This window comes from Chrysemys picta, chromosome 7, assembly GCF_011386835.1.
Source record: "Chrysemys picta bellii isolate R12L10 chromosome 7, ASM1138683v2, whole genome shotgun sequence".
NCBI lineage: Eukaryota > Metazoa > Chordata > Testudines > Emydidae > Chrysemys > Chrysemys picta.
Window position 1 is genome coordinate 30,018,657 of NC_088797.1, and position 26,784 is coordinate 30,045,440.

At 50.0% G+C, this 26,784-nt stretch overlaps 1 protein-coding gene across 1 annotated transcript; it reads left to right on the plus strand.

The window, feature by feature from the left end:
- The first annotated feature begins 23,843 nt into the window (after positions 1 to 23,843).
- LOC101934725 (cystatin-like) lies at positions 23,844 to 26,500 on the plus strand. Its single transcript, XM_065551097.1, has 3 exons — positions 23,844 to 24,160; positions 24,768 to 24,887; positions 26,061 to 26,500. Exons 1-3 carry the CDS (start codon positions 23,858 to 23,860, stop codon positions 26,145 to 26,147), a joined length of 510 nt encoding a protein of 169 aa, XP_065407169.1. The 5' UTR covers positions 23,844 to 23,857; the 3' UTR covers positions 26,148 to 26,500.
- The last annotated feature ends 284 nt before the right edge of the window (positions 26,501 to 26,784 follow it).

A 26,784-nucleotide genomic window follows, 5' to 3' on the forward strand; every position in this document is an offset into this window, starting at 1 on the left:
CCTGGCACTTTAAAAGAGCACAGGGCTCCCAGCAGCAGCAGGAGCCCCTGTCCCTTTAAATCACTGCAGGAGCCCCAGGGCTCCCAGCTGCCGCCACTGCTACCGCTACCATGGGGCTCCGGCGGTGATTTAAAGGGCCCGGGGCTCCTGGCCGCCACTACCGCAGCTGGATCCCCAGGCCCTTTAAATCGCTGCTGGAGCCCTGGGATAGTGCTGGTGGCGGCGGCCGAGAGCCTCAGGCCCTTTAAATCGTCGCCAGGCCGTGCTAAAGGGCTGGCTGGGGAAGTCTGGCCCCAGCCCTGCCCCTTCCACCCAAGACCCGCACCTACCGGTTGAGCCCCTCCCCCCCATTGCTCAGGACCACGGCCGCCCTGCGTACCAGTAAGTCCCTTAAGTTACTTTCACCCCTGCCCAGTGACTGGAAGCCCCCTCCCATTCTAATGTCCCCAATGTGTTCGTGAAACGCTGCTCTTCCTGCGAGCTCACCTGGCCCAGCCCTCAGGAATAACCGCCCAGAGACGTCGATGTGGACGGTGCAGAGGGCAAGCAGCAGTTGGGGCACAACCAGACCGAGCAGTGACGCCGGGGGAAGGGGCGTGGCTCTGTTTCTCACCATAGCTCTGCCCGTGGGGCCAAGTCGGTTTCATGCCATCAGAGATGTTCCCCTTTGGGAGCTAGGCAGCCGGCAGATCTTTGCAGCGACACAGGGCAGCCTTTTCCAAACAAGCCAGCCCAGATCCTCAGTCCCAATGGGAGTTAGGTTCCTAAACCCCTTTAGGGATCTGAACCCTGGAATCCAGTAGTTCAGGGTCCTCAGGTTAGAATGGGAAAGCAAAGCACAGCTTGCCCACCTGTCATTGCCGGCAGCCTCACCTGCCTCTCTCACTCAAGGTGGCCAGGGTTTGAAATCTCCCCCCCGCGCTGGGCCATGGCAAACGTACCCCAATCTGCTCACACCGCTGGCCTGTTTCAAGTTCCCGTCGGGCTATTTTCACATGTTCTGCCTCCCTTGGTCGGCAGCCGGTAACAGTTAATGTCCAGCTTGGATCCTCCGTTGGATCTGTCTGGCAACTTCCTTCCCATCCAGGTTAATTGGAGAGGGCTCAGAGAAGAGCTATGAGAAGAACTAAAGGCAGATTTTTTTCAATGAGAGACTCCAGGATCACAATCTGTTTACCTTAACCAAGAGAAGGTGAAGAGGGATTTGACTCCAGACTAGAAGGACCTACAGAAATTTGATAATAAAGGTCTCCTCAATCTAGCGGACAAAGAGCTAAAAATATCCAATGGCTGGAAACTGAAGAGAGACAAATTCAGACTGTGAATCAGGTGCACATTTGAACCAATGAGAGCAATTAACCTTGGGAACAATTGACCAAGGCCTGTGGAGGAGCCTCCATTGCTGGCAATGGTTAAAACAAGACTGGAAGTTTTACTGAGAGATCCACTAGTTCTGACAGGAATTAATTCAGGGAAATTCTGTGGCCTGTGGTATATAGGAGGTCAGGCTAGAGTCACTGGATGATCACAATGGTGCTTTCTGGCCTTGAAATCTATGAATCATATGTTGACAGTCCTCGATAGTCCATTCATACCAAACAATACACCAGCTGCCTACGTGACTCCTTCCCAGTGCCCTGATCCAGGAGAGAAATTAACCCCTGGTGATAAACTGTACATCAAAACAACACCCTAGACACCACACAGCAGAAACACTAACCCAGGAATCAATTCCTGCAACAAACCCCGTTGCCAACTCTGTCCGCATATCTATTCAAGGGACACCATCATAGGACCTAACCACATCAGTCACACCATCAGGGGCTCGTTCACCTGCACATCTACCAATGTGATATATGCCATCATGTGCCAGCAATGCCCCTCTGCCATGTACATTTAGCCAAACCAGACAGTCTCTACGCAAAAGAATAAATGGACACAAATCAGACATCAAGAATTGTAACATTCAAAAACCAGTAGGAGAGCACTTAAATTTCCCTGGTCACTCAATAACAGACTTAAAAGTAGCTATTCTTCGACAAAAAACTTCAAAACCAGACTTCAACGAGAAACTGCAGAAGTGGAATTAATTTGCAAACTGGACACCATCAAATTAGGCCTGAATAAAGACTGGGAATGGCTGGGTCACTACCAGGGCCGGCTCCAGGGTTTTTGCCACCCCAAGCAGCAAAAAGAAGAAAAAAAAGCCGCGATCGCTGTGATGTTGTGCAGTCTATATGGTTTTATAAAAACATAATAAGAAATGAATATAATGTAACTGGAATAGTTTTATAAAAATATGATAAGTGAATATAATGTAACTGGGATATGCTTCATGCAGAAGGTCTCTTGTAAGATATCATTACAAAGCTTATAATCTACTGAGTGTGATCATCCTATTTGTATAAATGTACCACTCTTGTATCTAAAACTAGAAATATGAAATATAACTCTGAGCTCCTATTGTAATTATGCAAAGTGTGGGCCATTAATAGTGGTTTGGAATCTTGATGACTCCCATTAACCAGGACCATTGTCTGCAGATGGCTGTGTTTACCTGTTAGTCTTCCTGTATATGTGTGTGCTGGCAAGTGGGTAATGAAGTCTTGCAGTGACCTGTGATCATGTCACCTGACCTGGAATCCATCTTTAACCTGGGTGCTTTTCCAGTGAGGTGGGAGTGAAAACCCAGAGGGACAAAGGGTTCCTGCCTTATGCAAAAGATATATAAAGGGGTGGACGAGAACAGGGGGGAGAGGAGCCATCATGAAGAATCTCCTAGCTATCACCTGAGCTGGAACAAGAGCTGTACCAGGGGAAAGAATTGTGCCCATGCCTGGAAGGTGTCCAGCCTGAGAAAAAACTTACTGAAGCATCTCTGAGGGTGAGATTATCAGTATTCAGTTTGATTAGACATAGATTTGCGCATTTTATTTTATTTTGCTTGGTGACTTACTTTGTTCTGTCTGATACTACTTGGAACCACTTAAATCCTACTGTCTGTATTTAATAAAATCACTTTTTATTTAGTAATTTATTCAGAGTATGTATTAATACCTGGGGGAGCAAACAACTGTGCATATCTCTCTATCAGTGTTATAGAGGGCGAACAATTTATGAGTTTGCCCTGCATAAGCCTTATGGGACCCGACGCCGAATTGCCGCCGAAGAGCCGGACGTGCCGCCCCTCTCCGTTGGCTGCCCCAAGCACCTGCTTGCTGGGCTGGTGCTTGGAGCCGGCCCTGGTCACTACAAAAAATAATTTTCCCTCTGTTGATACTCACACCTTCTTGTCAACTCTTGGGAATGGGCTACATCCACCCTAATTGAACTGTCCTCATTAGCACTGACCCCCCCACTTGGAAAGGCAACTCCCATCTTTTCATGAGCTGTATTTTTATGCCTGCCTACTGTATTTTCCACTCCATGCATCTGATGAAGTGGGCTGTAGCCCATGAAAGCTTATGCCCAAATACATTTGTTAGTCTCTAAGGTGCCACAAGGATTCCTTGTTGTTTTTACAGGAAAGACAGTCCCTCTAGCACATACACCATGGGGCTGGCTGACCCATGACACAGCCAGGATTATTCCAGCACCTGGAGAAGTGTATAAACAAGGAACAATGACATCATCACCTCACCTGCCTCTCCCCTCTCCTCTCTACACAAGGAAATAAGATTGCCTGAAAGACAAAGAAAACTTCCCTGGAGGGACTTGGGGAGTGGCTGGTCCTAACTAGAAGGCATCCTAGTTAGCATGAACAGCTGGGAAGTTTTGGGTGAGAGAAATCCTTTTACTTTTAGAATTATTAGCTTGGTAAAGTTTAGGATTTAGATTGCGGTTTTGCTATTTTATTTCCTTTTGTAACCAATTCTGATCATCTATGCCAATACCACTTAAGCTCTTAAAATCTAGCTTTCTGCAGTTAATAAATCTAGTTTCCATTTAATCCAAACCAATGTGGTTTTGGCTGGCGTGTTTGGGGAATCTACTCAGTTTAGGCTGGTGCATATCCATTTCCCACTGATTTCCGAACTAATTTACGACCAGCACAAGCCAGTACATTTCTGGGGTGCAAGGTTGGGATATGTGGGTGTCGCCCTATATGTAATTCAAGGGTGGCTGGGCATAGCACTCGGGTCTATGAACATAGGAGTGGCCATACTGGGTCAGACCAATGGTCCATCTAGCCCAGAATCCTGTCTTCCGACAGTGGCCAATGCCAAGTGTCCCAGAGGGAATGAACAGAACAGGTAATCATCATGTGATCCATTCCCTGTCACCCATTCCCAGCCTCTGGAAAACAGAGGCTAGGGACACCATCCCTGCCCATCCTGGCTAATAGCCATGGATGGACCTATCCTCCATGAACTTATCTAGTTCTTTTTTTTAACCCTGCGATAGTCTTGGCCTTCACAACATTTGCTGGCAAAGAGTTCCACAGGTTGACTGTACGTTGTGTGAAGAAATACTTCCTTTTGTGTGTGTTAAACCTGCTGCCTATTAATTTCATTTGGTTCTTGTGTTATGAGAAGGAGTAAATCTGTCTGCAGTTAACTTGCATACCAGAATCATAGAATCATAGGACTGGAAGGGACCTCGAGAGGTCATCTAGTCCAGGCCCCAGAGGGTGGGTGAGTAGCAGCTCACACAGCAAAGCAGACTGGAGGTCTAATGGGACATAGCTGTCCTAGTGTCGGGACTGCACCCTGGGCGATGTCACATCCCTTCAATCCCAGTAGGTAACAATAGAGAAGTGACTGGGGAAAACCAAGTCAAGCATATTTTCAGGAAGATGACACAGACATTTCCCACATCCTTTCATAAAACCAAGGAAACGGCAAACAAAAAATTGTCTGCATTATAGTATCTATCTTATATGCATTTTATATATATATATATATATATGTATATATATATGTGTGTGTATATATATATATATATATATATATATATATATATATATATATATGCAGTATCTTATGTGTATTAAAGTAACACTGAGAGGCCCCAACTGAGAATGGGCCCCTGCTGTGCACACAGCGGGAGACAGTCCCTGCCCCAAAGGCTCATAGCCTAAATAGACAAGACAGAACTGGGACTCCAGGCCCCTCAGTTTTTCTTCCAGCCCTGGAGGGCCAGGTGGGGTGGGACCGCTGGGACTCAGGCCACCTAGGCTCTAGTTCAGTATTTTGAAAAACAACTTCCCAGAGGAGAGGGAGGAAGGAACGCCCAGTGGTTGGGCACTAACCATGGATGCTGGTTGGGGTCAATTCCCAGCTCTGCCACAGACTCCCGAGTGACCTTGGGCAAATCACTTCCCCTCGCTGGACAGGAGTTTCTACATTGGCAATATGGGGTGACAACCCCCCTCTCACAGGGGGATGCAAAGATTGATCTATTGCTCTCTGCGGGGCCATAGCTTCCCAGAACCCCTTCTCATTGACTGACCATTCCCCCTACTCCTACCAGGTGATGCTTCCCAGTGCCGGCCTTTAAACGCCCTCCTGTCTGTACCCAGTGGCTCTGGTTCTTCACCCTCCGGTTAGATACACAAATTGCTGAATAGCATCAGAGTCCGATTCAGCCTGGATTAACTAATGTGCACTCGGTGCTCTGGCACAAGGCTCTTCTCATAAACAAACTAGGGAAATACAACCTAGATGGAGCTATTATAAGGTGAGTGCATAACTGATTGGAAAACCGTTCCCAGAGAGTAGTTATCAGTGTTCCACAGTCATGCTGGAAGGGCATAATGAGTGGGGTCCCGCAGGGCTCTGTTCTGGGTCCGGTTCTGTTCAATATCTTCATCAATGATTTAGAAAATGGCATAGAGAGTACACTTATAAAGTTTGCGGATGATACCAAGCTGGGAGGGGGTTGCAAGTGCTTTGGAGGATAGGATTAAAATTCAAAATGATTTGGACAAACTGAAGAATGGTCTGAAGTAAATAGGATGAAATTCAATAAGGACAAATGCAACGTACTCCACTTAGGAAGGAACAATCAGTTGCACACATACAAAATGGGAAATGACTGCCTAGGAAGGAGTACGGCAGAAAGGGATCTGGGGGTTATAGTGGACCACAAGCTAAATATGAGTCAACAGTGTAACGCTGTTGCAAAAAAAGCAAACATCCTTCTGGGATGTATTAACAGGAGTGTTGTAGGCAAGACACGAGAAATAATTCTTCCACTCTATTCCGCGCTGATTAGGCCTCAATTGGAGTATTGTGTCCAGTTCTGGGCGCCACATTTCAGGAACAATGTGGACAAATTGGAGAAAGCCCAGAGAGGAGCAACCAAAATGATTAAAGGTCTAGAAAACATGACCTATGAGGGAAGATTGAAAAAATTGGGCTTGTTTAGTCTGGAGAAGAGAAGACTGGGCCATGATAACAGTTTTCAAGTACATAAAAGGTTGTAACAAGGAAGAGGCAGAAAAATTGTTCTTCTTAACCTCTGAGGATAGGACAAAAAGCAATGGGCTTAAATTGCAGCAAGGGCGGTTTAGGTTGGACATTAGGAAAAAGTTCCTAACTGTCAGGGTGGTTAAGCACTGGAATAAATTGCCTTGGGAGGCTGTGAAATCTCCATCATGGGGGATTTTTAAGAGCAGATTAGACAAATACCTGTCAGGGATGGTCTAGAGATAATACTTAGTCCTGCCTTGAGTGCAGGGGACTGGACTAGGTGACCTCGAGAGGTCCCTTCCAGTCCTATGATTCTATGATCCCCCCGCATTCCAAGATGGACAAAAACTAAATCACATCAGAGTGGCGCTGTGACCCCATGCACCAGGTCTCAATGCAACTCACTCAAATTTGGCCTGGCTGCCCCTCTGTCATGATGAAGGAGCAGCTGAGCCGAATCTGAGTGGTGCATGGCCGTCTGTGGGGCAGGAGACGGGAGCCAGCAGAGCTGGGAGGCCGAGATCAGGAGAAGCCACCCTAACCTGGGATGGGAGCAGAGTGCTGAGCCAGTGAGTGGCCAGGAAGGTCCCAGGGCAGTGGGGGTGGGTCTCGGGCTGAGTTGTTGGTGAGCTATGGGTGAGTGGGGAGTGTTGGGGGCTGTGGGGTGGGAGGTGAGTGGGGGGTGTGGGGGCTGCAGGGAGCGGATATGTGTCAGGGCTGCTGGTGTGTGTGTTTGGACTGTCAGGATAAGTGGAGGCTGGTGGAGGACTGTTGAGATATATGGGGATGGGGGGGCAACTGGGTGTCTGTGTGGGGAGGGGTGAGAGGGGCATTTGGGGGTCTGTGTGGGATGGAGAGAGAGGGGCAATTGGGGGTCTGTGTGCAGCAAGGATGCTTTGAGGAAGGGCTGGGGGTCCATTTTTAATAGTTCACCGGTCCCCAAAATTCTTTCATGTGGCCTAGTTAGATGAGGCTGGGAAGAACCTCAAGGGCAACAATTGCAAAGGGATCAGTTGGTGTCACCCTCTGAGCCACCCCAAGCAAATCCCCCTTCCCTTTGCCCCCCACGTACACAAGCAGAGGTGGCTTTGTTACATGGCACTGGGTCCTGTGTGTCAGACTGAGCCCCTCACACCGGAGGGCAGCGCTGGGACAGGATTTAAATCTAATAGAAACGTTTCCCTTTCTCCTCCAGCAGCGCTTTCCAAAGCAGCTCTCCCAGCCTAGCCCAGCTCTTCGCGTAGCGAATCGGAGGGTAACTAAGAGGCACGGAGGGGAAGAGGAGGAGGAAGTTTCATGCCTGGAGCTGGGAGACTGAGTCAGGAGCTGACTGGGGAGAGGGTGTGGAACATAGCCAGGCATGAGAGAGTTGATGGCATTTCACTCTTGGCCTGTGCCGCAGTAACTTTGGGGTGCTACATCCACTCAATTCCACCATTTCAGGGAACGTTCCAGGCACCTGTGGTGCAGCGGGAACACGTCTGTACAATGTCACCGTTCAGTGTGAGCTTATGACCCCTCAGTGCCAGGCTGCAAACCCCACTTCGAAGGGGCGGCCTTTTGCCCTCTCGCTGGTCGGTTTGCCGCCAGGACGGGTGGCGATTCCAACAGCGGGTGGCCAACGAACAACAATAGTGGGCAGGTGACTAAATCCCAGCCTGGAAATCCAGTCACTCCAGGCAAAAGACAGGCCCCTGCCCAGGAGAACTGGGTTGGGGGGAGGTCACCTGGCAGAAGTTTGTGCTCATGCGGGGAAGCTGGCAAAGGGGGACACCTGACTCAAGGGGCTGAAGGTCTTAGAAGGGCAGAAGCTAGTCGGCTCTGCTCTTGGATCCAGAAGGGAGCGATCCGCCAGCATGTAGCAGCCTCATGTCTGCTTTCCTGAGCCCAGCTGGCCCCCCAGGACCCTGGACAGCCCAAGGGATGCAGACCCCAGCCCAGGGCACACCCTGGAATGAGGTGGAAACCGAGGCAGGGACATGCCTTTAGTGTTTATTGCTTTACATGATTAAATCTAAAAGAGCAGAGCGGTGTTAGACTGTACAAAGCGTGTGTGCACTGACTGCCCCTAGAGAGTTACACTGTAAGCCCGTTGGGGTGGAGTTCTGGGAAAGGGGTGCTGGCCTGGGGGCCCTAACCCTAGCACTCCCCCTGGTGGCCCAATGCAGCACCACCACTGCCTCCCTGAGTGAGAGTTTTAATAAGTGCAATGAGGCTTTTCTATTGGCCAGGCCCCCTTCAGGGGTCCAGTCTATTCAGCCCCCAAGAGAGAACATCAGACAAACAGGCCTCACCTGGCCCAGCATCTCCAGCTGGAGGGAGCAGGGGCTGAGTCAACCTTAGTCCATCAAACCCAGTTACGTTGAAGGTTCCTTACCAGCAAGGTCCTCTTGGCCCAGAACCCTCCTCCGGGGAGACCCAGCCCAAGGTGGGAGCCTCCTGGATACAGCTTAGCTCTCTCAGGAGGCCCATGGCAGCTGTTTAACATGCGCACGCTTTGCCCAGCCTCCCACCCTGTGGCTCTCTTCTGCTTAACAGGCAGAGCACGAAGAGCCCAGACCCCACAGGACACAACAAACCTCCTAATCCCAAAGCCCTGTGCAAGTCCCCCCTTCCCTGGGGAGGCCTTGGGGGATCATCTGTGTCCAGGCAGGCAGGTGAAGTCCCCTGCCTCATACAGCCCTACATTCAGGGCTGCTTCCCCAGCATGCCTCCCTTGACCAGTCTGACCCACCCGTTCCTTCCTCCTGCCAGGCATCCTGTGGGTCACATCTCAAGTTCCCCATGTGATTCTCTCTACATACCCCTCCCAACACCTGGCTTCCTTTGCTCTGTGGTTTGGTAACAACTCACGACCCCTAAACCCCCTCCCCTCAGAAAGGATGGGTACAAGCAGTTTCCCCTAGGATGCCCACTCATTAGCATAACTATTCTGGGATCAAAGCTAAGAACTCTCCATTGTCCTCAACGTGGGCAAGACCTGCTCTCTCTCCGGCTGGGAGTGCACAGGGTTATGCATCAGGACGGGCATTCATGGTACAGCAGTTTTCATAAGAGCCACTCCATAATATGAACCAAAATTCATAATTTGTACAGACAGATCCCCCAAATCCTCATGGGGAACGGGGTGAAATTGGGCACAAATAAACCTGACCACAAGTGAGGGAGGTTAAGCCTGACCAGTCATTAAAGAGAGAGTGAAGGAGGGGATACAGCTTGGGGACATAGCATGTGCTCTGGGATACCACCACCTTTCTGTGGGGACAGCACCATGCCAGGGGTTAGGCCTGACCTGAACCACTGAAGTGATTTGAACGACAACACCAGCCAAAGTTGATTATTTTGAGCAACGCCGCTCTATCTGCTGGCTATCTAAGCAGAGTAGGTGTGTTCATGTAAATAGTTTGCTCTAGAAGTTTCTCCTTCTCCCAGCTAGCTGTCAGGCGAGAATTCATTCCGTTCCTTTAGATCCTGCTTACATCTAATTTCCCTAAACTGATCCGTAATGAGTCATTACGTCAATATAGAGGATAAACACAAGAATTACTTCAGCACTTCCCAGGAAAGCTAAGGGAGACTTGGTAACACACTTCTGCTTAAACCGGACATAAGTGTCTTAATGCTCTGTATGTCCTGAATGCCCATCAGCATTACACGATTGGTCATTTCAGGACATCCTCGTGACAGTGAGTTACTGACACTGGGTGTGTACGTGAAAAGGTGGGGTCAGTGAACTCAGCCTAATAACCTTTTGCCCTGCTTCCCAAAAAGCTGCTTCAAGCATGTCTCAGTAACGCTAACGTGGACATTTGGCCAACCACAGTTACTCAAGGCCTGGTCTACACTACGGGTTTAGGTCGACTTTAGCAGCGTTAAATCGAATTAAGCCTGGACACGTCCACACGACGAAGCCCTTTGTTTCGACTTAAAGGGTCCTTTAAACCGGTTTCTTTACACCACCTCAGACGAGGGGATTAGCGATAAAACCGGCCTTTGCGGGTCGGAATTGGGGTAGTGTGGACAGAATTCGACGTTATTGGCCTCTGGGAGCTATCCCACAGTGCTTCATTGTGACCGCTCTGGACAGCACTCTCAACTCAGATGCACTGACCAGGTAGACAGGAAAAGCCCCGCGAACATTTGAATTTCATTTCCTGTTTGCTCAGCGTGGAGAGCACAGGTGACCACGCAGAGCTCATCAGCACAGGTAACCGTGATGGAGTCCCAGGATCGCAAAAGAGCTCCAGCATGGACCGAACGGGAGGTACGGGATCTGCTCGCCATATGGGGAGATGAAGCAGTGATAGCTGAACTCCGTAGCAGTAAAAGAAATGGCAAAGTATTAGAAAAGATCTCCAAGGCCATGAAGGACCGAGGCCATAACAGGGACACACAGCAGTGCCGCGTGAAAATTAAGGAGCTATGGCAAGCTTACCACAAAGCCAGAGAAGCAAACGGAAGGTCCGGGGCAGAGCCGCAAACTTGCCGCTTCTACGCGGAGCTGCATGCGATCCTAGGGGGTGCAGCCACCACTACCCTAACCGTGTGCTATGACTCTCTCACTGGAGAAACACACAGGGAAGACGGTTTGGGGAACGAGGAAGATGAGGAGGAGGTACTGTAGGTAGCTCACAGCAGCAAGGAAGCGGAGAAACCGGTTTCCCCAACAGCCAGGATATGTTTGTGACCCTGGACCTGGAACCAGTAACCCCCGAACTCACCCAAGACCCTCAGGGCACACAGGAGACCTCTGGTGAGTGTACCTTTGTAAATATTTGTAAACATTACACATGGTTTAAAAGCAAGCGTGTTTAATGATTGATTTGCCCTGGCAATCGCGGCCAGTACATCTACTGGAAAAGTCTGTTAACGTGTATGGGGATGGAGCAGAAATCCTCCAGGGACATCTCCAGAAAGCTCTCCTTTATGTACTCCCAAAGCGTTTGCAAAAGGTTTCTGGGGAGGGCTGCCTTATCCCGTCCGCCATGGTAGGACACTTTACCACGCCAGGCCAGTAGCACGTAGTCTGGAATCATTGCATAACAAAGCATGGTAGCGTATGGTCCCGGTGTTTGCTGGCATGCAGACAATATCCATTCCTTAGCTCTCTTTGTTATCCTCAGGAGAGTGATATCATTCACTGTCACCTGGTTGAAATGGGGTGATTTTATTAAGGGTGTTACCGAAATATCGGGTCCACCTAGCTGAGAGCCAATAACAGCCAGACAGGGATAAGGAAGAGTTGCTTTATTCTGCAGAAGAAAGGAGAGCTTTGCACCTTAGTACAAAAACTCTGTCTTACACACATTTTACAGATCCTTTATACACATTCAGACAAAGGTCCTTGCAGTGTTAACACTTGATTGGTGGTTGTCAGACCCGTGCTTTTGCTATCTGGTCAGTGAAAACCGGCTTGGGACCAGCTCCAACTACCGTAAGGCCTTGAAGGGAAGACAGTTGAAAAGTTCAGGCTACTGTGTACTTGAAGTGTCTGCTTCCCCCTAATGGCCCTGGTTGACATAAAGGCTGCTCTGTTAAGGGGGGGGTCACTAGTAACTTTCACAGTCCCCCCTTCGGGCCTGACAAACCCCAAAATTGTCAGGCCCGTTATGCAATTTGCGATCAAGCTGGAGGGACAGATACTGGGTTTTCTTATGGACAGCAGAGCTTTTGATCATAGCATTACACAGGCATTTGGCACATTGTATCATTGTCCAAATAACACATAGAAAGAAAAGAATCCATTTAACAATTGTTTGAAAGAGCCCCGTAAACCATGACACAAGGTCTGGAAGGAGGTCCTCAAAACTAAAGGTGTGATCAAGAGATACAGCATGGAAAACAACAGCAGCATTCTGTTTATACATAGGTCATTCTGATATCTTGTTTTGCTCACTAAGGTAGACTCTTAGTCTACATTCCATATTATCTACACAAGGTCACAACAACTTCTTACACAGTTCTTTCCCACTCGCCTCACACATTCCTCGCTTCTACAAATCTCGCATTATTAGGGTTACAGTTAGCCTAACTCTTGCTAACGAACTGTCATGCATTGCATCCCCTTCCTGTCAGTTCTTTCTCTGCTTCCACAACCCCCCCTTTTGTATACTAGTACAACAAACATTTTCAAATCTCTATTTGCATTAAGTCTTGGAATTCAGATTTTACTTCAGATGCTTCAACCTAAAGGGTTTTGATTGGATGTAATGACAATGCATGATGAGCATGGACATGAAAGGTATTACTATTATTACGTCTTTTACAACAATAACATAATCCTAAGCTAACTAATAACAATACAAGCAATAACATTCCCATAGCAATACTATAATGGGGTTGTTGTACAGCGTTAGTCATAAAGCACAATACATCATACTTAGTACATAAAATAGATACTCTATAAACAGTATGAAAGGCATACTTTTCAACTTGATATATATTTTGAAGCATGTGAATTTGCCCTTGTACTTCAGAGATTTTCTGAATCTCTGGTAACAGTGAAAACAAATTCTGAAATCTATCAGATACTAAACTAGTCCAATTAAAGGGTATCTGGAACTTAAGGGCTACTTGAAAAACTCTGTCTGCAGGCCAGTAAATGATATGGTTGCCTGCAGTGGTAGTGAGATTAAAATGTATGTCTTGCGATATGGTGTCATTAACATACACACAGCTATCATTAGCTTGAAAAAATAAGTGTCCTGTCAGGGTAGTTCCTTGTCCCCTACCCTCCCAGCAAACGTAGTCATGAAGAGTAACAACTTCTCCTGGCTTCAGTTTACGGATACACTGAAGCTGTGGGGATTCTAATGACCAAAATGTCCATTGACTCCCTAACCCCATCCAAATGTCAGATGTAATCCCAGGAGCACTGACTAAAAATCGATTGGGCATACCAGGAGGTCTAATTTCCCAGATGTCTCGGTGAATTACCCAATCCCACATGCATCCTCCCCATGGACCCGGCAGGATTAGGTATGTGGGAGCCCACACCCCCCCCAACCGGTCCATATGCTTGGAAGGAGCACTGAGAATGTCTGCACTTCCACCCAGAAAGTCTCCAAGTATGTCTCCATGGCCACAGATCAGATGGTACTCCTGATGTGTCTGTAAGGGCAGTGGGCCAAGCCTGATGCTCTAGATCATTCCGAATGGCCATTAGCTGGTCATTCAGGAAATCCTGAATTTCTGAACATGCTAGATCCCACTGCAATGCCTTCCCAGCCTCAGTGATATTCAATACCATCTCTGTCAGCAACTTCTGGGTCATAGAACTAAGGGCGGAGATAACATGTAACTCACCAATTCCAGCCTGTACCTGGGTTAGCTGTGCTCCAGAAACAAGGCCAATGGCCTTCTCTAGTTGCCCCAATTTCTCATCATGTTCTTGGTTCTTAAAAATATTCCACACTGCTGCTGCACTATTGGCCCCATCCCACAGGGATCCGGTCAAGTCACTTTTCTTTCTAGAGGAAATAACCCAAGCCCTCTGTTGTGCTAATCTAATGGCAGCCCCCTGTGAGCAATTTGGGTATGTAGAGGTGATCTGGAAACTGAATAAGGGTAATGAAAATTTAACAGTCCCTAGTGTAGTGTTAATCACAGTTCATTGATATCCTAATACATTTCTTTTTGGTGTAGTACTATACCACATTCCCAAGCATGGGTCCCACAAGTTTCTTCCTGCCAGTGTATAATTCTTTGTTTCTTCACCAGGGTCAGTTCTTAATGTCTCTTGTAGTCAGGAATCCCTGGACTTTGGTGGTTCCAATGAAGCAAGTGTTCCTTCTTCTCTTTTCCTGAAACAGTGTGGTTTAGCATCATACAGGGGAGAGGTTACTAGCACATCACCCTGTAATGGTTTTGCTTCTTCTAGAAAAATCCAGAGGCACAGTAGGTCTGTCAGTGGACAAGGGAGAGGTTACTAGCACTTCACCTTGTCTTTTTTCCTTTTTCCTGCTGTCCAGAAGGCACAGCAGAGCTAGAAGGAGAAATAGGCTTATCAGTCGGAGAGTCCTCCCGAGGTGGAGGGGTCTTTTTACAGTGAGAAGCATGGGTCCAGGCAGGTAGTCCTTGGCACTTCACAGCGGTGTTGGTGGTTAACAGCACTTGGAAAGGGCCTTTCCAGTGGGGAGCCAAAGCAGTCTTTCGTTGATGAACTTTACATAGACTCAGTCTCCTTGTTTCAATCAATGGCAGGGCTGCTAGGGTCTTTGGGTAGCACTTCTTTTATCTGTGAGAAAAGAAACCTAACACATTTCATTAATGCCTGGCAGTGTTTTGCAGATCTCATAGTTGCTTGGGCACATTCAGCCCCCCCTTTTCTTGGCTATCAGCCAAGTCTTAGCTGTGGGCAGTGTCCTTGGATGGGCCAGCATCTTATCTTTGGACTGAGCTTGCTGGCTATTTTTTTTCCAGTTAACTCGTTCTGTTCTTTTTCCTGCTTCCCTTCTTGGCTTCTTTTAACCTACAAAGGAAACTTCCACTCTTCACTCATACACCTTCTCCCAAAAATGAACACATACACAATTGCCATTATACAGTACATTAGTCTTATTACTCAATGTATGCCATGTACACCCTTCCAGTAAAATAACTTTATTACAGAGCTTTGGAGCAACAAACCAGGACAAGCATACCCACCTTTGAGGAGTCCACTCGGTACAACCTCTGGTGTCCAATAGCTTTCCTCCCTCCCCAGCCCTCTGGCTAGAAATCTGAGGTAGCCAGAAGGATCCCATGGGCAATATGGGGAATGGGTTAACCTTCCATGTCCTTGCTTCCAAAGACTGTTGGTATGCAAATTTTAACAACAATTTTGGCCATAGAACATAAAAATAATTCCTATTGTGCCAGTGAATGCATGGTACGTTGAATGCTATTCAGCTGGCATCCGTTTTCTCTGATGATCTGAAAGACAAAAGAACAGAGGTCTGCCCCTTCTGGGCAGTCAGTCATTGCTTAAAATATTTCCTTTATATACACGTACTCTTGTTGATTTTAGGCAAAACAGAGGAATTACCCCATATTTCCTTTATTTGTTTCATAGGCAGCCCAGGTTTCAGTGGCTTCTACCTTATTAGTTAGAAAATTGCATTAATACAGATGCTTTCTGGCTTGCTTCCAGATCCAAAGCTACCCACAGCTTAAAGACTCTTACTTAAAAAAAAAAAAAGGACACAATTAACTTTCCCAGACTTTTGATTGCCTTTTACTTCTAACTCCTGCTTTCAAACACCCAGTGATCTGAAAGAGACAACACAACCTATATTGGTAGGTTTGCATTTCTTTTACCTCTGCTACAATATGCACTGCACATGTTCTGGGGAAAATGCACATCCTCTCCACAATTCAATTTCTACAACACTAGCCACATCAATTTCTACACAAGTTGTAACTATTTCTTTTTAAACACCGGGTAAAGACTATTTACTTAACATATAATCTAAAGGGCTATCTTCAGAGGGTTTTACCAGAGATCAGAGACCCACCCATCTGCCTGCTGACACTCTAACAGAGAATTACACAGAGAACAGAAGGAATTATGGCCTAATTACCAGAGACCCACCCATCTGCCTGCTGACACTCTAACAGAGAATTACACAGAGAACAGAAGGAATTATGGCCTAATTACCAGAGACCCACCCATCTGCCTGCTGACACTCTAACAGAGAATTACACAGAGAACAGAGGGAATTATGGCCTAATTACCAGAGACCCACCCATCTGCCTGCTGACACTCTAACAGAGAATTACACAGAGAACAGAGGGAATTATGGCCTAATAGGATCCTATTACAGGAATTTCTACTAATACTGACCGCTACAGGGGACGGGACAGAAGGATCCCAATTCGACCTCAGAGCTTCATCGCACGCGATGGCTTCCACTCTGAGGAATTACGAATGAGAGGCTCAGTTCCGTCCACACACCTAACGCCCAAATGTATAAGACAGAAATTCATTAACCGGTTAACCAGACCAGAACCAGATAGTGTCTCCTTATCCTATTAGGACTCACCTTATCGGAGCACGAACGCCAGGGGCTGCGGTGAAGCAGAGAAAAGGGGCGAAACACCCCGTTGGCGCCGTTCCCAATTCGCCGCAGCCGTCCGGAGTCCAATGTCCGAGCTAGGATAGTCCCGGCGGAGTCGCCAGAAACTGTTACCGAAATATCGGGTCCACCTAGCTGAGAGCCAATAACAGCCAGACAGGGATAAGGAAGAGTTGCTTTATTCTGCAGAAGAAAGGAGAGCTTTGCACCTTAGTACAAAAACTCTGTCTTACACACATTTTACAGATCCTTTATACACATTCAGACAAAGGTCCTTGCAGTGTTAACACTTGATTGGTGGTTGTCAGACCCGTGCTTTTGCTATCTGGTCAATGAAAACCGGCTTGGGACCAGCTCCAACTACCGTAAGGCCTTGAAGGGAAGACAGTTGAAAAGTTCAGGCTACTGTGTACTTGAAGTGTCTGCTTCCCCCTAATGGCCCTGGTTGACATAAAGGCTGCTCTGTTAAGGGGGGGGTCACTAGTAACTTTCACAAGGGGACATTCAAAGGCGCCCGTTCCTGCTCTTCTGAACAGAAATGTTCCCCGCTGTTAACCACACGGTGGAGGGGAGGGGTGAAGTGATCATCCCAGAGAATCCTGTGTGTGTGTGTGTGTGGGGGGGTTTACTTGGGTTTGTGCCGCATGTTAACCGGGAAACCGCAGCCCCTCCTTTTACATTGAAAACCCATTTTAAATGGACAACCCAATTCATCCTTGATATGGGAAATGCGCTGCTGTTTGCAACCTTTCCCGCATGTTAAGAAGGTTAAAAAAGCCAAAACACTGTGGCCTACCATGGCTGCCTGCAAGCCGAAATATGCGACCTTGTAACGAAAGAGTGTACCCATTGTTCTCTAAAATGTGTCTTTTTTAACCACCTCTCCCTTCTCCTCCACCAGCTGCAAATGTTTCTCCTTCGCAGAGGCTAGTGAACATTAGAAAGAGAAAACGTAGGACGAGGGACGATATGTTCACAGAGCTGCAGATGTCCTCCCACGCTGATAGAGCACAGCAGAATGCGTGGAGGCAGTCAATGTCGGACATGAGAAAAGCACAATATGAACGAGAGGAGAGGTGGCGGGCTGAATGGCGGGATGAAAAGAGCAAGTGGCGGGCTGAAGACGATAGGTGGCGTCAGCTTGCAGACAGACGGCAAGAGTCAATGCTCCATCTGCTGGAGCATCAAACTGATATGCTCGAGCGTATGGTTGAGCTGCAGGATAGGCAGCAGGAGCAGAGACCGCCGCTACAGCCCCTGTTTAACCAACAGCCCTCCTCCCCAAGTTCCATAGCCTCCTCACCCAGATGCCCAAGAACACGGTGGGGGGGCCTCCGTCCACCCAGTCACTCCACCCCAGATGATCGCCCAAGCATCAGAAGGCTGGCCTTCAATAAGACTTAAAGTTTTAAAATGCAGTGTGTTCTTTTCCATCCCTCCTCCCCCACCCATCCCAGGCTACCTTCGCAATTATCCCCCTACTTCTGTGAGGAACTAATAAAGAATGCATGAATGTGAAAAAACAATGACTTTATTGCCTCTGCAAGCGGTGCTCGAATTGGGGAGGGAAGGGTGGGGTGGGGTGGTTGGTTTACAGGGAAGTAGAGTGAACCAGGTCGGGGGGGGGGGTTGGAGGGTTCATCAAGGAGAAACAAACAGAAGTTTCACACAGTAGCCTGGCCAGTCACAAAACTCGTTTTCAAAGCTTCTCTGATGCGCACCGCGCCCTGCTGTGCTCCTCTAACCGCCCTGGTGTCTGGCTGCGCGTAATCAGCGGCCAGGCGAGTTGCCTCAACCTCCCACCCCGCCATAAAGGTCTCCCCCTTACTCTCACAGATATTGTGGAGCGCACAGCAAGCAGCAATAACAATGGGGATATTCTTTTCACTGAGGTCTGAGCGAGTCAGTAAGCTGCGCCAGCGCGCTTTTAAACATCAAATGCACATTCCACCACCATTCGGCACTTGCTCAGCCTGTAGTTGAACAGGTCCTGACTCCTGTCCAGGCTGCCTGTGTACGGCTTCATGAGCCATGGCATTAAGGGGTAGGCTGGGTCCCCAAGGATCACGATAGGCATTTCAACATCCCCAACGGTTACTTTCTGGTCCGGGAAGAAAGTCCCTTCCTCCAGCTTTCGAAACAGAGCAGAGTTCCTGAAGACGCGAGCATCATGTACCTTTCCCGGCCATCCCACGTTGATGTTGGTGAAACGTCCCTTGTGATCCACCAGGGCTTGCAGCAGCATTGAAAAGTACCCCTTGCGGTTTACGTAGTCGGTGGCTTGGTGCTCCGGTGACTAGATAGGGATATGGGTTCCGTCTATGGCCCCGCCACAGTTTGGGAATCCCATTTCAGCAAAACCATCCACTATTGACTGCACGTTGCCCAGAGTCACTACCCTTGATATCACCAGGTCTTTCATTGCCCTGGCAAATTGGATCACAGCAGCCCCCACCGTAGATTTGCCCACTCCAAATTGATTCCCGACTGACCGGTAGCTGTCTGGCATTGCAAGCTTCCACAGGGCTATCGCCACTCACTTCTCAATTGTGAGGGCTGCTCTCATCTTGGTATCCTGGCGTTTCAGGGCAGGGGAAAGCAAGTCACAAAGTTCCATGAAAGTGCCCTTACGCATGGGAAAGTTTCGCAGCCACTGGGAATCGTCCCATACCTGCAGCACGATGCGGTCCCACCAGTCTGTGCTTGTTTCCCGGGCCCAGAATCGGCATTCCACGGCATGAACCTGCCCCAGTGACACCATGATTTCCACATTGCTGGGGCCTGTGCCTTGTGAGAGGTCTATGTCCATGTCAATTTCCTCATCACTCTCTTCGCCGCGCTGCAATCGCCTCCTCGGCTGGTCCGGGTTTCGCCTTGGCATGTCCTGGCTCTGCATATACTCCAGGACAATGCGCGTGGTGTTCATAGTGCTCATAATTGCCGCGGTGATCTGAGCGGGCTCCATGATCCCAGTGCTAGCTATGGCGCCTGTTCAGAAAAAAGGCGCGAAACTAGTATCTGATGGACCAGGAGAAGGAGGGAGGGCGGGAGGGAGGGAGGGCCAAGTGACGACATGGCCTACAGGTACAGGAACAGGGAATTAAAATCAAGAAAGGTGGCTGTGCATCAGGGAGAAACACAAACAACTGTCACACAGAATGGTCCCCCCAAAGATTAAACTGAAAACCCTGGGCTTAGCAGGCCGTTGATTTCACGGAGGAAGGGGAAGCAAATGAATACAGAACAAATCTATTTTTTACATCTTAAGCTGGCAGCCGACGGTGCAGCATGAGTGATAGCCTCTGCAGTATGATGACGACGGATACCAATCATAATATACCATCGTCTGCCAAAAGGCAAGGGGCTGCTGCTGTGTAGCAATGCAGCCCCACGTCTGCCAGCCCCACGTCCGCCAGCACCCAGCATCGCCCTCGGCCTCTTCTGGGTGCTTAGCAGACAATACTGGGCAATTGGCAGAAAATAGTATACTACGACTGGTAGCCATCATCATCGAGACAGTAGCATGTCTGCCCAGGTGCCCATGATTGACAGCCACTGCAGTACGACGACGATGGGTACCAGTCATAATATACCATCGCCTACCAAAGGGCAAGGGGCTGGTGCAATGCAGCCCTACGGCTGCCAGCCCCACGGCTATTACTCATGCTACACCGTCTACCGCCAAAAGGCAGTTAGCAGCTGCTGCTGTGTAGCAATGCAGTCCCACGTCTGCCGGCACCCAGAGGACATATGGTGACGGTGATCTCAGCTGAGCTGAGCGGGCTCCATGCTTGCCGTGGTATGTTGTCTGCACAGGTAACCCAGGTAAAAAGGCGCGAATCTATTGTCTGCCATTGCTGTGACGGGGGGGGGGAGGGGCCTGACGACATGTACCCAGAACCGCCCGCGACACTGTTTTGCATCATCCGGGCATTGGGATCTCAACCCAGAATTCCAAGGGGCGGCGGAGACTGCGGGAACTGTGGGATAGCTGTGGGATAGCTACCCATAGTGCAATGCTCCGGAAGTCAACGCTAGCCTCGTACTGTGGACGCGGTCCGCTAACTAGAGCACCTAGAGCATTTTATGTGGGGACACACACAATCGGCTGTATACAACCGATTTCAATAAAACCGGCTTCTATAAATTCGAACTAATTTCGTAGTGTAGACATAACCTCAGGCCGCAATTCAACTATGGCCTGTACAGCACAGACCTGTCAGTCTGCTCCGTCCCAAGACCCAGCCCAAGGTGGGAGCCTCCTGGATACCGCTTAGCTCTCTCAGGAGGCCCATGGCAGCTGTTTAACATGCGCACGCTTTGCCCAGCCTCCCACCCTGTGGCTCTCTTCTGCTTAACAGGCAGAGCACGAAGAGCCCAGACCCGACAGGACACAACAAACCTTCGAATCCCAAAGCCCTGTGCAAGTCCCCCCTTCCCTGGGGAGGCCTTGGGGGATCATCTGTGTCCAGGCAGGCAGGTGAAGTCACCTGCCTCATACAGCCCTACATTCAGGGCTGCTTCCCCAGCATGCCTCCCTTGACCAGTCTGACCCACCCGTTCCTTCCTCCTGCCAGGCATCCTGTGGGTCACATCTCAAGTTCCCCATGTGACTCTCTCTACATACCCCTCCCAACACCTGGCTTCCTTTGCTTTGTGGTTTGGTAACAACTCACGACCCCTAAACCCCCTCCCCTCAGAGAGGATGGGTACAAGCAGTTTCCCCTAGGATGCCCACTCATTAGCATAACTATTCTGGGATCAAAGCTAAGAACTCTCCATTGTCCTCAACGTGGGCAAGACCTGCTCTCTCTCCGGCTGGGAGTGCACAGGGTTATGCATCGGGACAGGCATTCATGGTACAGCAGTTTTCATAAGAGCCACTCCATAATATGAACCAAAATTCATAATTTGTACAGACAGATCCCCCAAATCCTCATGGGGAATGGGGTGAAATTGGGCACAAATAAACCTGACCACAAGTGAGGGAGGCTAGGCCTGACCAGTCATTAAAGAGAGAGTGAAGGAGGGGATACAGCTTGGGGACATAGCATGTGCTCTGGGATACCACCACCTTTCTGTGGGGACAGCACCATGCCAGGGGTTAGGCCTGACCTGAACCATGCCAGAGGTTAGGCCTGACCTGAACCACTAAAGTGATTTGAACGACAACACCAGCCAAAGTTGATTATTTTGAGCAACGCCGCTCTATCTGCTGGCTAGCTAAGCAGAGTACGTGTGTTCATGTAAATAGTTTGCTCCAGAAGTTTCTCCTTCTCCCAGCCAGCTGTCAGGCGAGAATTCATTCCGTTCCTTTAGATCCTGCTTACATCTAATTTCCCTAAACTGATCCGTAATGAGTCATTACGTCAATATAGAGGATAAACACAAGAATTACTTCAGCACTTCCCAGGAAAGCTAAGGGAGACTTGGTAACACACTTCTGCTTAAACCGGACATAAGTGTCTTAATGCTCTGTATGTCCTGAATGCCCATCAGCATTACACGATTGGTCATTTCAGGACATCCTCGTGACAGTGAGTTACTGACACTGGGTGTGTACGTGAAAAGGTGGGGTCAGTGAACTCAGCCTAATAACCTTTTGCCCTGCTTCCCAAAAAGCTACTTCAAGCATGTCTCAGTAACGCTAACGTGGACATTTGGCCAACCACAGTTACTCAGGCCGCAATTCAACTATGGCCTGTACAGCACGGACCCGTCAGTCTGCTCTGTCCCAAGACCCAGCCCAAGGTGGGAGCCTCCTGGATACAGCTTAGCTCTCTCAGGAGGCCCATGGCATCTGTTTAACATGCGCACGCTTTGCCCAGCCTCCCACCCTGTGGCTCTCTTCTGCTTAACAGGCAGAGCACGAAGAGCCCAGACCCGACAGGACACAACAAACCTCCGAATCCCAAAGCCCTGTGCAAGTCCCCCCTTCCCTGGGGAGGCCTTGGGGGATCATCTGTGTCCAGGCAGGCAGGTGAAGTCCCCTGCCTCATACAGCCCTACATTCAGGGCTGCTTCCCCAGCATGCCTCCCTTGACCAGTCTGACCCACCCGTTCCTTCCTCCTGCCAGGCATCCTGTGGGTCACATCTCAAGTTCCCCATGTGACTCTCTCTACATACCCCTCCCAACACCTGGCTTCCTTTGCTCTGTGGTTTGGTAACAACTCACGACCCCTAAACCCCCTCCCCTCAGAGAGGATGGGTACAAGCAGTTTCCCCTAGGATGCCCACTCATTAGCATAACTATTCTGGGATCAAAGCTAAGAACTCTCCATTGTCCTCAACGTGGGCAAGACCTGCTCTCTCTCCGGCTGGGAGTGCACAGGGTTATGCATCCGGACAGGCATTCATGGTACAGCAGTTTTCATAAGAGCCACTCCATAATATGAACCAAAATTCATAATTTGTACAGACAGATCCCCCAAATCCTCATGGGGAACGGGGTGAAATTGGGCACAAATAAACCTGACCACAAGTGAGGGAGGCTAGGCCTGACCAGTCATTAAAGAGAGAGTGAAGGAGGGGATACAGCTTGGGGACATAGCATGTGCTCTGGGATACCACCACCTTTCTGTGGGGACAGCACCATGCCAGGGGAGCCCGGATGGATTCTTTGTGATCCTCACCTCTCTGACTCCGATTGGGACCCAGGCCCTATGGCCACATGTGTAGATTGAGAATGTTACACAGGCCATGGCAGACAACACCAAATGGGAGGCCCTGGCAACCAGTTTCTTTGCACCCGTCCCTCCCTTGTCCATAAATACTATGGATTTGGGACAAAGGAAAATAGATCAATTGGTGCCCACTGCCCAACTACTAGCTGACCAACAGGGGAATTTAGCTAGGGTAACCAGATGTCCCAATTTTATAGGGACAGTCCTGATTTTTGGGTCTTTTTCTTATATAGGCTCTTAATCCACAGCCCCGTCTCGATTTTTCACACTTGCTGTCTGGTCACCCTAAATGTAGCTGAGGGCTGGCCTTTTTCTCTGAGGCAGGGCAGACCCCAAGGGGCAGGGCTCCATCCGGCAGCTAGCAGGGCTCCCTGTGAGGGGATGTTTCTCCAGCTGCTGTACGTGGGGCTTTCTACTGGGGGCGGGGCTCTCCCAGGACTGGACACACCCATTTAGAACAATGGGCCCATCTAGCCTAGCATCGCGTCTGTGACAGTGGCCATTGCCAGTTGCTTCAGTGGAAGGTGCAAGAAATGCCCCATGTAATGGGGAATTCTGGGATGGCCTGTCCCATAAAGGCCCTTTTCCCCTGGCTGAATCAAGCCCTGAGGGTTTATTTCCCATCTATACTTGGGTCTTATGTAATGTAGGGTAACATTTTTCTACCTCCTCTGGGTGCGGCCATCAGGAGCATGGCTCCTCCCCATGTGGGTGGGGCCATCCCAGGGGGTGGGGCCCCCTGTCTATATCTTAGCACCCCATCCCCAGCTCTGGCCACTCTCAGCCATGGCGTTCCCTGCAGCAGTGGCAGGTCCCTGGCTTTGCTTGCTGCTCCTCCTGGGGGTTCCCCTCACTCTGGGGGCCTCTATTCCTGGGGGGCTGAACAATGTGCCAGTGTCAGACCCAGAAGTCCAGCAGGCGGCACAGGTAGCCGTAAAGACCTACAACGACCGCAATAATTGCATATACTACAGCAAGGGGCTGCAGGTGCTGAACGCCCAGAGACAGGTGAGTGGATTCAGGTGTTACAGGGGGCAGGTGAGGGGAGTAAGGCTGTGGGTACTGTGGGTGCAACCCCAAATGAGGGGTCTGGTGGAGCTGGGATCCAGGGGGCAGAGTTGCGGTAAGGCTGCAGGGTGCAGGTGGAAGGGATCTGGTGGGGCTTGGACCTGGGGGAAGGGGATGTATAGCTGGGACCCGCAGTGGGGGTGGACAATGAGGCTGGTACCTCAGTGTCCCGCTGCCCCAACAGCACTGAAAACCCAGCCCAAGGCTTCCCCAGCTGAGGCCCCAGGGGGAGGCCCTTTGGCTGACTTTGTCCTTTCCCCTCACTCCCTGCTCCTTGCTCTGTGATACGGGGATGGGTGCTAATGCCCCAGGGCGCTGGGAGCAAATTCCATGATGCCTGCAAAGGGCTTTGAACCCGAGTGGGACAGACTGACCCTCCCCCCCCCCACAACTGCCTTTGCTTGGACACGGCCTAGGAGGCAGCGTGTGGCCATGGGGAGGCTCAGAGCTCAGCCCCTCATATTTCCTGGTATTCAGGGGTGGGGGGCAGAGCTAGGGGATCGCGCTGGAACTCATCCCTAAGCCGGGCTCCTCAATCTCCCTCCAGGTCGTGTCCGGGATCATGCTATATCTGACCATGGAGCTGGTGCAGACACTGTGCAGGAAAAACCAGGATGGCGTCGTGGATCTTAACAAGTGCCCCCTGCCACCCCCATCCCAGCAGAAGGTGAGAGGACGGGACTGGGCCTATTCGGGGTTCAGCTCTTGGGCTTGGGGCACCAGTTCGGTTTGCTAAGAATTGATTTTCTGAGACAATTATTTAAAGCCACGCCCCCACCAGTGAGATCGGGGTGGGGGGGTCCCCTCATGCCTGGCACTGGGTGGAGTCCAGACCAGGGAGGGGCTCACACTCACTGTTGCTCTGGCTGTGGGGTCCGGGTTCCACTCTCGGCAGGGTGCTGCGTTCGAGAACATCGACAGAGAAAAGGGAAACGTTTCCGTTGGGTCTAAACCCTGTAAAACTGTATCATCATCATCATCCGCTCCTAACTAGCGGGGCCCAGCCCTGCCCCAATTCCACACTGCGGTGGGGGCGGGAGGCAGCTCAGCCAGAATCTATTGCGAGCCCGATTGAAACCAACCAACCTCTGCTGGCCTTGGAGAAGGCGCAGATTAGAAGGGGAGTGGGGGATTTGCTTGGTGTGGCGCAGAGGGAGGTAGCCTGGAGCCCTTTGCTATTCCTGCCCTTGCTGCTTTCCCAGCCCAATCCACCTCCAATACCAGCCGGCTCTTTGTGTATCGAACTGGAGGGTAAATAGCAGGAACTGCTGGGCACAGAATGGGAGGGAGGTTAAAACCTGGCATTGCCTGAGCTGGGAGCTGATTCTGGGGCAGGGGCAAGGAACTGCTGGGCATGGCAGAGTCACAAGGATGGGGAGTGGGGAGGTCACTTACCTGCGACCCAAGGAAGCTGGGTTTTATTCCCTGCTCTGCCAGACTCCCTGTGCGAGCCTGGGCCAGTCGCTTCCTCGCTCTGTGCCTTGGTTTCCCCATCTGTAGAATGGGACTAGAAGCACTGCCCTGCCGCCCAGGAGGGGTGTGAGGATAAACACACGAAATACAGGGGTGTGGATGTACCGGACACTGAGATCAGTTAGCTTCAGATGGTTTTATGCCCCACAAATCCACAGCATCTCGCCACTACACACACAGGAATGACTTTAGCTTCACTGCCTCCCTCCTCCCCCCGTCCTTTTTACCAGTGGGAAAACTGAGGCACGGAGACATGTGACTTGCCCATGGTCAGGCTGTGAGGTTGGGGGGGAAGAGGACAGCTGGGTTTTACTGGGAACCCCTCTGAGAATCACCCCCATTCTAATGTGCTTCATTCCTCCCCTAGAAAGTGCGCTGTAACTTCCAGATCTGGTCTCAGCCCTGGCTCAAGAGGACACAGATAGACTTTCGCTGCAATTCTGGCTGTCACTGAGCCCCATGAACACATCATCTGCTCCACTAACAAAGTTTCACAGGAGACAGGCCGGCTCCGTCTTGCACTTCTTTTCTCTACTCCCCCAGCCTTATTCCCAGCACGTGATGGGCGATCAGTGTCTTGAATCCAAACTGGGGTTGGAAATCAACCAATTCCTCTGCTTCCGGACTGATTTCTAATCCCTGATTAATGCCAAAACTGGAGCCTCTGGGCTCTTTCTGTTACCGCTGGGTCTTGGACCTGCTTCACTAGTAGCAATAAACCACTTTACTGCAGCATCTCACTATGGTCGGCTCAATGGCTGGTTATTTTTCATTGCTCCATCTGCCTCTTACCCTCCCCCCACACACTTATGTCCAAATTCCCAATTTGCTTGGCTCCAAAAAAACCGTCCCCTCCCCGCAGACACAAAAGCCTTGTCCTTCCGTGTCTCCTGTGAGGCTCTGGGCACTTCACATACTCACACAGGGGACAAGGCTAGGAGCCAGTCACCGAACATTTCCCCCCACCCTGCTGGGATCTGGCATTTGCATGCACGACATACCCAGGCCACGCGTCCACTCGTGTCAATTTGCCCTGCTGTTACCCCACTGATGGGGCTCAACTGCTGTTAGCCCCCTAGTACACCTGCGCC

Excerpts from the sequence above, each read along its gene's own strand:
- LOC101934725 (XM_065551097.1), top strand. The coding sequence starts at position 23,858 with ATGTGGGTGGGGCCATCCCAGGGGGTGGGGCCCCCTGTCTATATCTTA. Across the intron at positions 24,161-24,767 it reads TGCTGAACGCCCAGAGACAG|GTCGTGTCCGGGATCATGCT; the intron begins GTGAGTGGATTC and ends ATCTCCCTCCAG. Across the intron at positions 24,888-26,060 it reads CACCCCCATCCCAGCAGAAG|AAAGTGCGCTGTAACTTCCA; the intron begins GTGAGAGGACGG and ends TTCCTCCCCTAG.